Raw genomic sequence first — 15,793 nt, forward strand, 5'->3', positions numbered from 1 at the left:
GTGGTTTTTAACTAATGTGCCTCTTTGTATCCGACAATACCAACACTGGTATTTTTGTGCCTCTGCACAGTGTGGTGGATCTTTTGGTTTGTAGCAACAGTGTAATGTTTAGGCCGTTCTGAGCCCACGTACGTCCATGTTGCTAAGCTCTTTGCCTTTAAAAAATATACAGCTGTATTTTCCAGGGGCTGCCTTGTTTGCCACAGGCAGTGCGATTTGAGCTGGAGGCCTGAAGTAAATCCAAACATCAGCTGTCTGCTGCTGATTTGCTTTATCATTATCCTTCCTACTGATGTTAACAGAAGGCTGTCCCTGCCTTCGCATTTGCGATTGTTGGTGCCTATGTTTATTTTATTTTGTTGTCTGTTTACTGAGGTTTTAATTCACTGCTTCCCAACATTTTTGGCTTACCATCCCTCAGAAACTCCCTGGATGGGAACTACTGATTTAATTAAATCTCATAAGCACATCATGACCGAACTGGTCTTCCTACAGATCTTGTACGTACTTGCCAGGTTTTCATTTCTTTCATGTTGAGTGGGAGAGAGTAGCAGGGGAATAATGGGGCTGGGTGCAGCCTGTCTCACCACATACAGTGCTATAGAGCTCAGAACTGCTTACTGCTTCAATATGTCATTAATTGATTGGGTGTTTGAGCCTCATATGGTCATGTGCCAATAGTTTACAATTGCTTGATGTTGCTGTTTTCACTAAATAACATCTTTTCTGCCTTTTTCTGTGACAAATTAATTAACTATCAATTACCTGTGTTAAGAAGCTTGCAGTTCACACAGATTTGCAGCCCCCTCACTTTCATTGGCCAGCGTGTTAGGAGCCAATCGGCTACTTTGAATAGTTATATGCATCATATTCACTGCAGTGAATCTTATGCATGTATTTAAGATAAAGGTTCCCTTGTTGGCTGTATTGGGGGTTTTGTGCCTTCATTGAAAATATAGGATGAGTTGTGTTGCGTAATTTGACTTTCTAGACTGGATGGCAACATGTGGCTTAGAGACAGAGCTCAGAGTTTAATTGACCAGCAGCTTGAAACATAACTTGAAGTTAATCCTTTACTTCAAACAAATAGAAGCTTTCTTAGTTCATTGTTTGGCTTTAGGCTCTTTTGAGATTAATTATATCTGTATATCTGATGTTGTATTGATACCCTGTGGACACAATTTATAGGACTTAACGCCTAACTAATGGAATTTGTATAGTGTGTTATATTATAGTAAATTACAGTAGTATTTCTGTTCTCTGTTTTTCTAGAAACCACATACACACCAAGTGCAAGCCTGCAGCCTAGTGCAAGAATCCCGTGAAGCACCTTCTAGTGTATTCTAACTGAAACACCAGTGATTACAAACTCTGCAACCAGAGATATTCATTAAGAGATCTCAAACACTATTAGACCCTGAATTTGGCATTCACTCTCTTACGCTTCTACGCTTAATTATATGTATTGCTGCAGCCTTACGCTGCTTAAATATTAATCCCTCAGCCAGATTTCACATTTATAAAACAGATATTAGAGCCCTACATCTTATTTTTGTCTACTTTATGTACTGTCTTGTCCACATTTGTCATTTTTAGCTTTTGAACACACAGAAGTGCTGTTTGTTACTTGAGTTTTTATTGTTCTTTGTCTACATTTGAGTGTTCTCCCTTTGAGTATTCCTTTGCATCAGCACGTCTGTACAAATATCTGCAGAGCTATTCATAGTAATTTAGTTTGGAACCACAACTATTTCACATCTGGGAGCCCTGTTTTTCCTATATGCGGGGTTACTTGGGGTCTTGGGAAGCCTGCAGTGTCATGGAACTGGAAAATAGTGCTTTGTCAGAACTGGACACACTGACTGAATATTGCACAACCAATTAACGCTGAGTGGTCTTTGACTACCACATTGCATTTGTTTATGTGTATATGCATCTTAACAGCAGCAAGTCTTTTGCAAACTTTCCTTTGATCACTCAACCTCAACGATACATTTCCAGACGGCACAGGGCTGCAGATGCTGATCGTATCTGGCTCAAAGACATGGACAACAATTTTGGCATCGATACTCTGCTGCTACATATTGCAATATTTACAGTAATTATTGATATTTTAGGTGATTTGATTCAGCAGAAATGTGTAGGAGGAATGACTGCAGTGTGATATGCAACTCTATCCTCATAAGACTGAACTCTTGCACGGCATGCATTTTTAATTTCTCTTTGCTATTTGGGCTGATTGGGACCTAATGAGCGTAAAAACAAAGAAATATCTTTTTACATGATGTAGATTCTGAGAAAAATGATGTCCACATATGAGGACATTCTTTTTAAATTTGTAGAGCAAAATTTAGTATTGTGGTCTAGACAACCCAAAATGTGGATGCCAGGTCCTAGGAGGTTAAAGTGCATGGAGATAGATTATCTAAAGAGTGATGAGATAAAAACAGTAAATGCAGATTCCCCATGTGGAGTAAGTGCTATATATAATCTAAAGGTCATTTGTACTGACACAACTGTAAACAGTATGTAACAATAGCAATAAAAAGGACAATTACAAGTGGGCTAGCTACCGGCCTGTAAGCTCCCTACCAGTTCCAATCCATGAGTCAGTTAGCCACCGGCCTGCTAGCTTCCTGCCAGTTCCAGTCTCTGAGTTGTTTGGGAGGGGCCCGCCTTTGCCGCCAGCTTCCAGAAGGGTTTTGCCCATGCCGACGGCCATGCTGCTCCACCATTAGTCAGTCCCCAGGCTGCCCGCCTGAGGTTACCCGCTCTGCCCTGTTCAGTCCCCAGGCTACCCGCCTGAGGTTACCCGCTCTGCCCTGCTCAGTCCCCAGGCTACCCGCCTGAGGTTACCCGCTCTGCCCTGCTCAGTCCCCAGGCTACCCGCCTGAGGTTACCCGCTCTGCCCTGTTCAGTCCCCAGGCTACCCGCCTGAGGTTACCCGCTCTGCCCTGCTCAGTCCCCAGGCTACCTGCCTGAGGTTTCTTGCTCCAGACCCTCTCCACCCACCCTGCTCTGTTTTGGTCATTTGATTTTGTTCCCTGCACAACACCAGAGACTGTACTTGTTGCTGTTAATCTGGTACTGCCCGTGTAGTGGTGGTTCTGCACTTGGGCCCAAAACCCCCTTTGTGACAGTAAGCATTTGCATTATATACAGCATGCAGAATTTATCTTTGACACTGATAATTATTCAATTCATTCATTTTCTTCCAAAATAAATGCAAGAAAAATATATCAAATGCAGTTTTTTAACTGCTTTCCTTATGAAATCTTTACTGATGTATTATGTCACATTACGTATGGCAACCTGCACAGAGAAGTCCATGCCTTTCTTGTCACTTTTAGTACTGGTTTAATGACATAGTCAACACTATACTGGTACGCCTGAGATTAGTGCCTTTACGTGGCAAGGGACCAAAGGTTCAAAGGTTCTTCAGTGCTTATATAAGTCCTCTCTGTTTGTCTGTCTCAGATCAACAGAACGACCAGCAATGTCCAGGACCACAGAGCCAGGGACGCACAGCAGTGAGTAGACCTGCACAGCTAAAACAATCCAAGAATGAAGCGAGCCTGAGCCGCAGATTCAGTGCTTTATTCTGGCAGATTAATTTCATTCTTGAGTCATTTCAAAATATGAACATGAAGCAAAGGCTAAACTATATGGTTTGTTGTATTTGGGATAAAAGAACTAAATAATGATGAGATAGTACTGGTTGTGAGTTTTAAACCTTTCTCTTGTCATGGTGTTTTGTCATTTAGTTTGGCGATGATAAACTGACTGAACGTTTCATTTATAATCAGAGGTGGTACTCAGATCTTGTAAAAGTTGCAATGCCACACTGCAGAGATACTCTTTTTACAAGTGCAAGTCACACATTGACAAGTATTATAATCAAATATACTTAGAGTACCAAAAGTAAAAGTACTCATTATGCAGAATGGTATATTTCATATTTATGTCATATTATCGGATTATCATTTTTGATGCATTAATCTGTTCATCACTTCCATTCTGAAGCTGGTAAATCTGGTTTAACTAACTAAATATGTAGTTTATCTGCTGGAAGTTTTGTCTCAATCTGTAACGTGACATCATAATTAATTTGTTGTATATTTTGCATAATGAGACTAAATCTCAAAAGCAACTAGGAACCACACTTATCAGATAAATGTAGTGGAGTAACAAGTACAATATTTGCTTCTGCATTGTGGAAGTATAAAGCAGCAGAAAGAAAGAAAGAAAGAATACAGTGTTGATAACTAAGAAATTGAAGTCTACACATATATAGCATTGCTGTATCGTGATGTATAGCCTTTAAAATCAGGGACCGTGAATATCCACTGGAAACACCCTTCTGCAGTACATGCACACAGAAACATGCAGTTAGATAATGTAATTTAGTCATAATGGCATTTTGTTGCTTTTCGAAAATAGAGCTGCAGGAACAATACGACATGCTGGCATTTTCTATTGTTCCTGCTCCAAGTTCTCCTGTTGAATCAGAGCTGGTGAAAGAATATGCACAATGTCTCATTAACAGCTTTTAGTCACTCTCAGCTGTTAACTAAAAGAAGAAAACTGGCTGACAGGTTCTTGCACAGTGAAAGTGAAAAGAACAGAAATCAAAAAGACGTTCAGGAATATGACAGCTAATTCAAGCAAGGTCATTTACTTGTACACTGACATACTGTTGGTGCTGTGAGGAAAACAATTCATTAAAGCAATAGCTGTTACAAATAAACTACCGTTGCAATTGTGATTATTCCAAAACGAAAGATAAAAAAAGCAATACCTGAAGCTATTATCCACAACAGTTCTGGGCTCGTCAGAGTCGCTGTTTTGTTTTCCAAAGTCTGGATTTTGAATGCAGCAGTAGGAAACCACATGAAATACCCCCTAAAAAATGACGGCACACATTTAGGCATCATTTGCAATGCTGCAGTAATCATAATCAAACCTGACAAAGTCAACATTGTGAGAGATTGTTAAAGCCTACAGGTTATCTCTGTTGCACATTCTCATTTTTATTGTCTGTCGCACTGGTGTCATGGGATTGAGCAAAGTTCTGGCTCTGCTGATTGGTTGCAATAACCATTCACACAGCCAAAAAACTCTGACATTGCAACCCAAGCTCAGCATGGTGCTCTGTACTGAACTGCAATGATTTGCTTTAACTCTCATATATATTTTACAATATCCATTACGTGTGTAGATATGAGGTAATGAGCAGGAATCGTTTATTGGATAACGAATAAGATGAGAGATAGTGCAGGTGTCATTCACAGTGCATGACCCCAGAGAGCCATCAGCTCACACCATCAGGAGCGGTTTAATGCCTCCTACCACAGAGGAGATCGTACCAAGCCATTTTTTAAGCACTTTTATAGCTTGATGGCTGAAAACACAGCTGCAGAGGTGTTAAGAACCAGAAAAGGATGTGAAGAAGGTGTGAAATTGTAACATATTGCTTGTTCATTGCGCAACTGTCTCAAAATTAGATTAGACGAAGCTGCTAAGGACCTTTCTTGTTAACGATTGCATCGGCATTGACAGTGAGAGCCTGCAAGGAGGAAGCATTTCCATGGTTTGATCCACTGTGCTAACAAACTGTTTTCTGTAGGATCTTACATCACTTCCTTATTCACACACGTTCAAAGTTCCAAAGTTATAAATGGTTCACAGCACCACACCTAACGTGTATGCACATCTATGGTGACGTGCGTGCGTGTGTGTGTGTGTGTGTGAGAGAGAGAGAGAGAGAGAGAGAGAGAGAGAGAGAGAGAGAGAGAGAGAGAGAGAGAGAGAGAGAGAGTGACGGAGGTGAGAAAGGTGTGTGGTTGTGGAGCCAAGAGTTCAGCTGCTGCTATCATAATTATGATAATTGTATTTTAATATCTTAAAGATTTTGCAATGTGCTTTAATGATAAAGCAGCCTTTCAGTGACCCTTCTCTCCTCTCCTCTCCTCTCCTCTCCTCTCCTCTCCTCTCCTCTTTCAGTGACCAGCCGAGAGCGATGTCCGCAGGCCCGCGGGCTGGAGACCTTGGCGCCTCTGGTGAGTTCTGTAGAGGAAACCCCTGATCCGATCCCCACCACCATCAAGGGAACTATTCCAACCTGGATCAATGGGAGTTTTCTGAGGAACGGTCCCGGAAAGTTTGAATTTGGGGAAGAAAGGTATTTGTGGACTTGCACAGTGCATGAATGACTTACATTAAATGAGCCTTATTGGGGTGAAAAAAAGGAAGTACAGCGTAGACACTTTTCAGTAATTTATGTTTCAATAACAGCATTGATACCTGCTATCACTCCCACAATGATTGACAGGTCTTTTGATACAGCAGCCAAACAAATATAACAAAAATCTGTATGGTCAAACAATGCAGATTTGTCTTTTAAATGACAGCAATAACAGTACACTAACACACCAGGGAACGGCAGAGCAAGAGGAGGAACAATATGAGTCAGCAGACTGAATTCAAGCTGTATACAGTATTTCTGAGACGGCCTGTGATCTGTACCTGTGTATCTATAAATGTAACAGGATTGTTCAGGATGTACAGCTGGGAGATAGTCAGTGAATCATCAGAAGAGGCAACACAGCTATTCAAAACATGTAGTTTAAGCTGTCACATACTGAGCAACAAAAGGGGTTATTTTTCCCTCACACGGGACAAATTCTCAATTTTTGCTCGTCTTGTGGACGCACAAATTAAGGTTTTCTCTGTCAATATTTAACAATGCAATTGATTCCCCAGACGATGAGCATTTCTCACTGTATCCACCGTCTTACAGTCGCTCTGTCTGCTTTGTCTCACGTAAACACCCTGCCGGGAATTAACTTGTCTTTTTTCTCATAGATACACCCACTGGTTTGACGGCATGGCCTTGATGCACCGGTTCCACATCTGTGATGGCAATGTCACCTACAGTAGCCGATTCCTGCGAAGTGACTCATACACCCTCAACTCGGAGAAGAACCGCATCGTGGTGTCAGAGTTCGGGACATTAGCGATGCCTGATCCCTGCAAGAACATCTTTGCACGCTTCTTTTCGCGCTTTCAGATGCCTCGTATGTGTGTCATCTTCACATATTGCATATTCCCATGTGTAATCTGCCTCAGTGCAGCATAATGTAGCACCAGCAGTGCCAAATGCATTATTAAACTATTCAAATCAGCTGGGGATATAGGTAACAAGACAGCTGTGCCAGATTATACAGGCAAATGCACACAAACGGTCAGAGAAACAAATATATACATTTTTGTCTTCAGCGCTCTCGTCCTTGGCCGTATATGTACTGCACATTGTTTTTGGAGCCTAATGAAAGCTGGTGTTACATTATATTATGTCTTGTGTGTGTGTTTGTGAGTGTGTACTTGTCTGTGAGGGAAAGATCAACCTGAAAAAAGCTTCTGGAAAAACTAAGGAGGAGCAAAGTGATGGAAAAAGTAGTTTCTGGATGATATCTGTGAGAACGATGAGTTTCACTGATGCTCTTTTTTCAATATGTTCCTGACACCTGTGTGTGCGTGAGCAGAGGCCACAGATAACGCCGGCGTGAACTTTGTCAAGTACAAGGGAGACTATTATGTGAGCACGGAAACAAACTACATGAGGCGAGTAGATCCACAGAGTCTGGAGACGAAGGAGAAGGTGAGTCAGTTTAATAAAGTCTCTTTTGAATGCTAATGCTGATGAACGGTCAAAGGGTAAAGACGAGGAAGATGAGTGATTGTTGATAATGGCGATGAGGACAACAAAGATGATGCTGCTGTCTATTTAAGGTGGACTGGAGTCAATACATCGCTGTCAACTCAGCGTCAGCTCACCCACACTATGACCGTGAGGGGGCCACGTACAACATGGGCAACTCTTATGGCAGAAGCGGTAACCTTCCCTCACTTCTTCCCCTGTTTGCTTCCCACCTGCCTATGTCTGTATTTATGTAAATACCCTTATGCCATCCATCCTAACAAGCACGGTACAGCATCATTTGTTTTTGGGCCCGCTCAGGTTTCTTCTACAACATCATCCGTGTGCCCCCTCCTGATGAGAAGGCAGGAACGGACTCTGCAGACCTGAGTGGGGCTGAAGTGATCTGCTCCATCCCTGCAAGTGAGGCCAGGAAGCCCTCCTATTTCCACAGCTTTGGTGAGATGCACCCCACAGTTTAACAAACAGGCTCCGGCTTCTTTAAGTAGTCTGCATGCTGGATGTATACTGGTGTGGAATTAATGAATTCTATGAGAGATTTTGTCTTTTGCCTGCACTGACAGGGCGAGCCTCACTGAAGGAGAGCACTGCAGTTTTTTCTTGCTCTTATTAATTACTAATTTGAATTCTAGTCTCACCCTGCTTCTTTTTTGTAAATCACAGCTCCTTTGTCTTTCTGTTTCGGCTTTCACTATCTCTGTGTGTGTAACTAACACACAAAAGTACACACTTTCTCTCACACTCTGTGTAAAAATATTAAATATGTTAAAAAGGCACACATCAACTTTTTACTTTTTTCTTCTCTGGTTTAAACTGTTATAATAGTGTTTGATGTGTTTTTCTGTTTGTAAATCAGTTTTTACTGTTGCCTGTACATCACTGAGACATTTATGTCACGTACATTATTACAAATGGTTATACAGTTAGATTTAGTGGAATATGGTCTGCTGTTTGAGGGAGCTCTTAAAAAATTAGTTCTCCCAGCGGAGTCCTTGTTCCTGCTGGGAGAACTAATGCCCCTAATAAACAAATACATGAATATCAGATCTCAGTAAAGTCAACAATATCAAAGGCTTAGCGCATAAGGTGGAGGTTGGGGTGGATTAGTGAGCTGTGACAGTGCTGGCTTTAAAGTATCAGCAGAGTGAAAGTGAGAAATAATGGCCACTCAGTACACCTGTGCGAATATGATTGGATGTTACTGGTCAGCTGATAGCCGAGCAGTTGATGAAGAAGCCATTTGTAGTGCTGCATTTAGCTGATGCCAATCAGCTAATGCGAGCTCGACTGATCTTAGACAATGTTGCTCCATTTGGTTTTCGTACTGCACCAGTTCCCTGATTATATCTCAGGCTATATTTCTGGCAGACCACCCGTGCTCTGTCAGACTGTCCGGCACCAAGAAGTCTCACAAGTGATGGAACATTGTACGGTTATACAAGGCACCGCATAATTACTTGTGTCAGTACAGTTGCAGTAGATTGGGGGGGGGGGGGGGGGGGTGTATACAGCTCCTATGTCACGTGTTTGTCTGCTACCACAATATTTTTGTCTCATGTGTCAGGAAAGGTTGGTGCAGCAAGATTTACTTTGCAAGCTGACTGGCCAAAAGTGGGGCAGCAGTGGATGTGGCCTCCTGCAAAAAAGCAGATGACTTCAGAAAAACGGGCCCACGGCATCGTTTTTGCAAACCCTCCATTACTTGTCCAGTCAAACAACATGGGGCCACTTAGAAACTCATTTCCATTTTTGCATACAGACATTAGCATTTTTTATCCATATTTGATTCAAATCCAAATCAACACTGTTGACAGGTCACATGGACTTGCAGTAATTAGCTATACACCATTTTATGCATGCTTATGAAAATATTTATGAGACATATCACTGGGGCACTGCAAGAAATTATGAACACTGTCAGGAAACTAGTATAAAAATGTATTATCCCACGATGACAAAGCATGAGCTTCAAGGCATGATTTATGATATATAATTAAAAAAGCTGCGTCAATCATAATACCTATATTTCCCCTTCGTGTGCAGTCATGTCGGAGAACTACATCGTGTTCGTTGAGCAGCCGATCAAGCTGGACCTGCTGAAGTTCATGCTGTACAGGATCCAGGGAAAGAGCTTTCATAAAATCATGGCCTGGGAACCTCAGAATGACACCATCTTCCACTTGGTCGACAGGCACACTGGCAAGGTGGGTTAAATTAGTTTACTGCACAGCAGCACTCACTTCATACAAAGTGTGACAGAGAAAACACACGCCCGTTTGCTGAATAGTCGGAACGAAAAAGGAAAACTGCAGGCTAATCTCCTCACGCATGGTGGAGCTTTTTCCTTATTTATTTTGATGAAGTCACACTCTGATGGTGTAGCCTTTTCTCATACATTGTTACTCTCAATTTTCTCATCTCATTACACAGCATACCCATTAAGCATATAATATCACACTTTCATAATGTGAAGGTACAGCGCAATAACAGCAGTGCCAGCGCAGGAGCTTGTCCTCAAATGTTAAAACCAGCATAGAAACCCCTTCCTGTTTGTCTGAAAGCTTCATAACCCTGTGTTATTTTGTGAATATTTACCTGATTGGTTGCTGTGACCGCTGCGCCAGGTGAGCGACGTGAAGTACAAAGCAGCACCCATGTTCACGCTGCATCAGATCAATGCGTTTGAAGACAACGGGTTCCTGGTCATGGACATGTGCTGTGGGGACGAAGGTGACGTCATCGGAGACTTCACGCTGGAGAACCTCCGCAGAAGCTCTGGAGAGGAAATGGACAAGGTAAATGCATACAGTCTGCAAACACACTCAAATGCCTGACGTAGCGATGTTTTATTAATTTATCACCAGCAGCATTCTGGTGCTTCTGTTTCCACCATTTTCCAGCTTTGCATTCTTAACATTACTGTCAATCCATCCACCCAGTTCTCACTTTCTTTAAACAATGTTCACAGAGTATGACAATGAAACACTGGCTCTAGAGAGTCTTTATTCGCCAAGGTCCTCTCATCTCTCTCTCTCTTAGGAAAGTCTCTCTCTTATGCAGAGATAGCTGAATTGTATCTGATATTCTCTGATTATTAAGGGAATTATCTTATAATTGTCTCTGATATTCTGTTGTTCCTTTTCTCTAGTCTCTCATAAATTGGTCAGTTTCCGAGTCAAAAAGCTTTTGAAATCTCTGCTATTTCGGATGCCTTGAGGCGTGTGTCTCTGATGAAAACATAATTATCTTAAAATAATATAGAAATGCCTCCAAACAATATTGCTGCCATGCAAGAAGACGCTTTTGTGTCAGTATTTTCTGTCGGTTTGGGTCTGATTGTTCCTGAGGTTGCATTGTACCTTTCAGTCAAAGGAGCCACACTCACAGTTTTTCATGTCTGTCTGATTTCTTTTGGCAGTTTTACAACGCGATGTGCAGAAACCTCCCGAGGAGGTACGTTTTACCCCTGACTGTGGACGAACAAACTCCTTTGGACCAAAACCTTGTGACGCTGCATAACTATAAAGCCACAGCAATTAAGACAAAACCAGGAGAGGTAGGATTAAACTGAGTGTTATTCTGTATACAAAGCATTTCACTGTGTATTACGCTTGAGCTGGTTTTACTGGAATCAAGTAAAGAATGAGACCTATAGTCACAATGAATACAGCCAATTCACTCCCCCACACTCGGCGCAATTATCCAGCATGATGAGATACTGAAGGTACTTTCTCCAAGATAGTAATTTCATGACTTACAGCAGTTAAAAGTGATATCAAAATGAGAGTCCACCATGCGGCTGTACAGTTGCCATTTACAGCTGACACACACACACCCACCGTTCAGCATTTTCTTATGGCAGCATAAGGCTGAAATGTTTAAAGAAACGGTGATGTTTTAGTTGTCATGACTACCTGAGTGACACTATCCTCAGTTTTAGTTCTCGGTGAGAGCGGTGTAATAATGTGCTGCTGGTGACCACATTCACCGAAGACAAATAGAAAAATATGGCTTTGTAATTGCAGCTGAAGGTACATATATTTTTAAAGTTAAATTAAAAGAAATTGATTTATTCTTAGCAAAAATTTGAAATGAATGGATCTTGTGCAGGTATCCATTTACCTGTTTTAGAGAATAATGCACTATTGATTGTAGCTCTCACAGCATAACAGTGTACAGTAAATCAGGGCTTGGTTGGTGTGCATTAACTGGGCACTTTTTTTCAGCTCGCTCTTAAAAGCTGCACTGATTCTGACTCTCTCCTGCGGCCCTCCAGGTTTACATGACCCACGAGGAGCTTCACGACGACGAGCTGCTGAAGTACGGTGGCCTTGAGTTCCCTCAGATCAACTACGACGAGTACAATGGCAGACCTTACCGCTACTTCTACTCCTGTGGCTTTGGACACGTCTTCGGTGACTCCCTGCTCAAGATGGATGTCCACACCAAGGAGCTTAAGGTCTCTATCAATCAAAGACTACTTAGGGAGACCTCATCGTTAACTGGGCCCAGAATTATCACATCAAAGTTATTTCTACTGCTGTTTCTCTTATTACTGAGGGCAGCCGGCTGGGAGGTGGTTCTCTGACATGAAACAGCTCCGAGTAAAGGGGATGTTTATGTAATCTTCCCTGGCTAGGTGTGGCGTTATCCTGGCTTGTACCCGTCTGAGCCTGTCTTTGTTGCTTCGCCCAAAGCCACTGAGGAAGATGACGGAGTGGTCCTGTCAGTCATCATCACACCCAGAGAAGTAAGTTAACAGCTACAGGAACGAAAAAAAAAAAAAAAACAAGATAGAAGAACAGCAAGAGACATTGTTAACTTCACCAGTGACAACACTACTTTGATTGATACTGACATTACAACCCCGATTCCAAAAAGCTGTGTAGAACATAAATAAAAGCAGAGTGCCATCATTTGCGGATCCTGTCTGACATAAACTCAAGTGGAAGCAGTACAAAGGCAATATATTTAACGTTTTATCTCACCAGCCTCATAGATTTTTGTAAATATCTGCTTATTATGAATTTGATGCCAGCAACACATTTCAAACAAGTTGGGACAGGAGCAACTAAAGGCTGGGAAAGTTCTGGAATGCTCCAAAAACTGCTGTCTGGAACATTTTCACAGGTAAACAGGTTCTTGGTATTAGGTGATAGTATCATGACTGGGTATGAAAGAGCATTGTGGAAAGGCTCAGTTGCTCACAAGCAAGGTTCAGGGTTTTGTATAAAGGAGGTTATTACATAGACTCAGCAAGCCATAGTTGGTAAACACGGTTACAAGCGATTGTCTCCTGTTGTATTTATGTTTTACAGAGTCCCAACTTTTTTGGAATCAAGGTTGAAGATTGTAATATTGTAATCTGACACTGTACTTAACACTGTAGGAAGATAATGAAAAAAGTATAACCACGGTCAGTCATAAATATCTACATATACAACATAGCATAGCATAGCATAGCATAGCAGAACATAGCACAACATACCATAACATATCATAGCATAACATAGCATAACATGACATAGCATTGCATAACGTAACGTAACATAAATCTCCTCTGTTTCTGTTTCCAGGAACGAAGTAGTTTCCTACTTGTCCTGGATGCCAAGACCTTCACTGAGCTGGGCAGAGCTGAGGTCCCTGTCAATATCCCAAGCGGAACCCACGGCGTGTTTAACAGGATGGCCTAGCTGTGCCAGTGTTTGCAGCTCTGTGGCAAACTGCTGAAATTGAACCAGCAACCAGCCACTTCATCCACAGAAGATAGTATCTCTGTTGATGTCATTGCCTGTAAAACTCCTAAGCTGTACAAGAAAGAAGAAAAGAAATAAGAGCTGGGAAAAAAAACTGCAGACTCATGCTATTTGTTTGTGCCCCCTTGATAGGAATAGGCGCATGTCCTCACTGTGTGCTGCCATTACAGTCAGAAAGATGGCAATCTTTTGGAGACTAACAAGACAGAAAGCCCAGCGTGGTATCAGCTCACTGATAGAGTTTGTACTCTGTGTCTTCTTATGTACTCTTGTAAGATTATGTTTGAAGCAGCTTTTAGACAATGGCCAGAGAACCACACAGATGATGCTTTCTTGGAACAACTAATAAGTTATGTGGAAAGTATTTAAAAAAAAAAAAAAAACAACTGAAAGGCAATACATGCTTTAAAATAAAATCCATTTCCCCTTTTTTCTGTTTAAACCCAGAGTCTTTGTGTATCATCACACCACTGGAAACGGTATACTCCCAGTGAGAACGGAACAGCACTTAGGATACATAAAAATGCATCAGAGGAAATTCAATTTCTGTCAAAGTAATGTGATAGAAACGGACAACGTCTGAAATGCCTGGAAAACAAATGGATCTAACTGGCCGATAGCCTCCAGAGAGTCTAGCAGAGGTCACATCACAAACGTAGTGCTGTTTATGCGCTCAAAACAACCCAAAACAAAGTTGACACTCACATAAACACTGACATGCAGGACCTTGTGTGCAAAGAGCAGTTTCATTGTATTAAACTGTGGGCTGAGCAGAACGCCGTAAAATAAAGCACACAGGCCAAACCCAGAATGTGAAGTAGCCTACAGCTGCACTTGTCACTCCACCGTGTCCACAATTGACTTCACGGATGCTTATTTCATTGGCTGTTTTCCCTCTCACATCGATTTGAGCGGATTGATTTGAACCGACTCCGGGCTCTGCACCTGCCACGGGCGCTACGGCTGCGTGAAAGCCTCGAGGTTTGAAACATTATGACCCATATATATATATTTTTTTTGCCTTTTTTAATATTTCAGAATTCTCATTCAAGACTTAAACTAGTTAGAGAAGTTTTCGTTATTTTGCTAACAGAACGCCCCAACCTTCAATAATTCATGGCTGTACAGTACACACAGGCAGGGGTTTCATCTTTAGCTTTTCTTATTACACTGAATTGAATAAAACAGGAGGGAATAGAGCTCTAATGTACTGTTTAAAATAATCTAATACTGGGAATTAACAGCACTTATGTTTTTGTCATGTTCTCTGCTCAACTTGGGCTGTGACTCCTAATAAGCATGCTGCACAGGTCTCCCAAGATACACATTAATTAGCCCATAATTCCTAATCTAATCAGTCATGCTTAACCTCTGTGTGTGCTGGCATGTGTGTCTGTGTGTGTGCACACACTGTATGCTCCGGCTCATTAGTGCTCTCTCCAATGAGCATGACCGGCAGGGAGAGATACAGCGACCTTTGCCCTCAGATAAATCTCAAGCTAAATTTTTTTTTTAAAAGCCGTGATGCAAAGCAAACCCTTATCAATGTTGCCCAACATCCTTCCAATTTTAAGCGTTATTGGATGAGACATTAAACCAGAGGATCAAAGGTTCATGCAAGGTGTTATTCTAGATAGTTCACAATTTATTGGCTCAATGTGTTGGATGCACCTGGGCCAGGCACCCTAACTACCGTCATATTGACGACACACTGACTTATGCAGGCACATATACACACTGTGACACAAATAAACTTGCGTGCACAACATTTGTATGCAAGTTTGTCTGTCCTGCTTTCAAGGTGATAGTTTCAGACTGTCTAAGCTCTTATTTGACCCACGAGAGTAATCATGAGCCTGCGCTCAACACCCCCCCCACCCCATGCTGTCTCACTAAGCACAAGTTATTGCAGAGTCTTAACTTTGACTGTTATCTGTATCATTATTTCATATCCCATGAATTCATAATGATATCATCTATATTCACCATATTAGACACACTTCTCACAGGCAGGGCGCTGATTTCCCTCAATAGTGGGAACAATGTCTTCTATATCCAGATTTGTTAGTCGCTATCTTCACGGTCTTGAGCCATCATGTGGGAGCACGGCTATCTGACACACAGATTACGTGCATCTGCATGCTTGTGTGTCTGCAAGTGCTTTTTCCAGCGCACATGAGTATATGATTATTTATGAAAGCGTTTACGAGCACAGAGCCGTGTGTGTGTGTGTGTGTGTGTTTCTCTGTTGGCTCCCTCTAATTGTATACATGGAAAAAAAAAACTGCAGATGCTTTATGAAGTCAGAAAGGAGCAA

At 41.7% G+C, this 15,793-nt stretch overlaps 1 protein-coding gene across 1 annotated transcript; it reads left to right on the top strand.

Moving 5' to 3' along the window:
- Positions 1-6,871: 6,871 nt before the first annotated feature.
- bco2l (beta-carotene 15, 15-dioxygenase 2, like) lies at positions 6,872-13,508 on the top strand. Its single transcript, XM_076730551.1, has 10 exons — positions 6,872-7,082; positions 7,542-7,660; positions 7,792-7,894; positions 8,021-8,158; positions 9,764-9,924; positions 10,345-10,515; positions 11,139-11,276; positions 11,997-12,179; positions 12,360-12,470; positions 13,297-13,508. The coding sequence occupies exons 1-10, from the start codon at positions 6,887-6,889 to the stop codon at positions 13,411-13,413; spliced, it is 1,437 nt and encodes a 478-aa protein (XP_076586666.1). The 5' UTR covers positions 6,872-6,886; the 3' UTR covers positions 13,414-13,508.
- The last annotated feature ends 2,285 nt before the right edge of the window (positions 13,509-15,793 follow it).

This window comes from Chaetodon auriga, chromosome 5, assembly GCF_051107435.1.
Source record: "Chaetodon auriga isolate fChaAug3 chromosome 5, fChaAug3.hap1, whole genome shotgun sequence".
Classification (NCBI taxonomy): Eukaryota; Metazoa; Chordata; class Actinopteri; order Chaetodontiformes; family Chaetodontidae; genus Chaetodon; species Chaetodon auriga.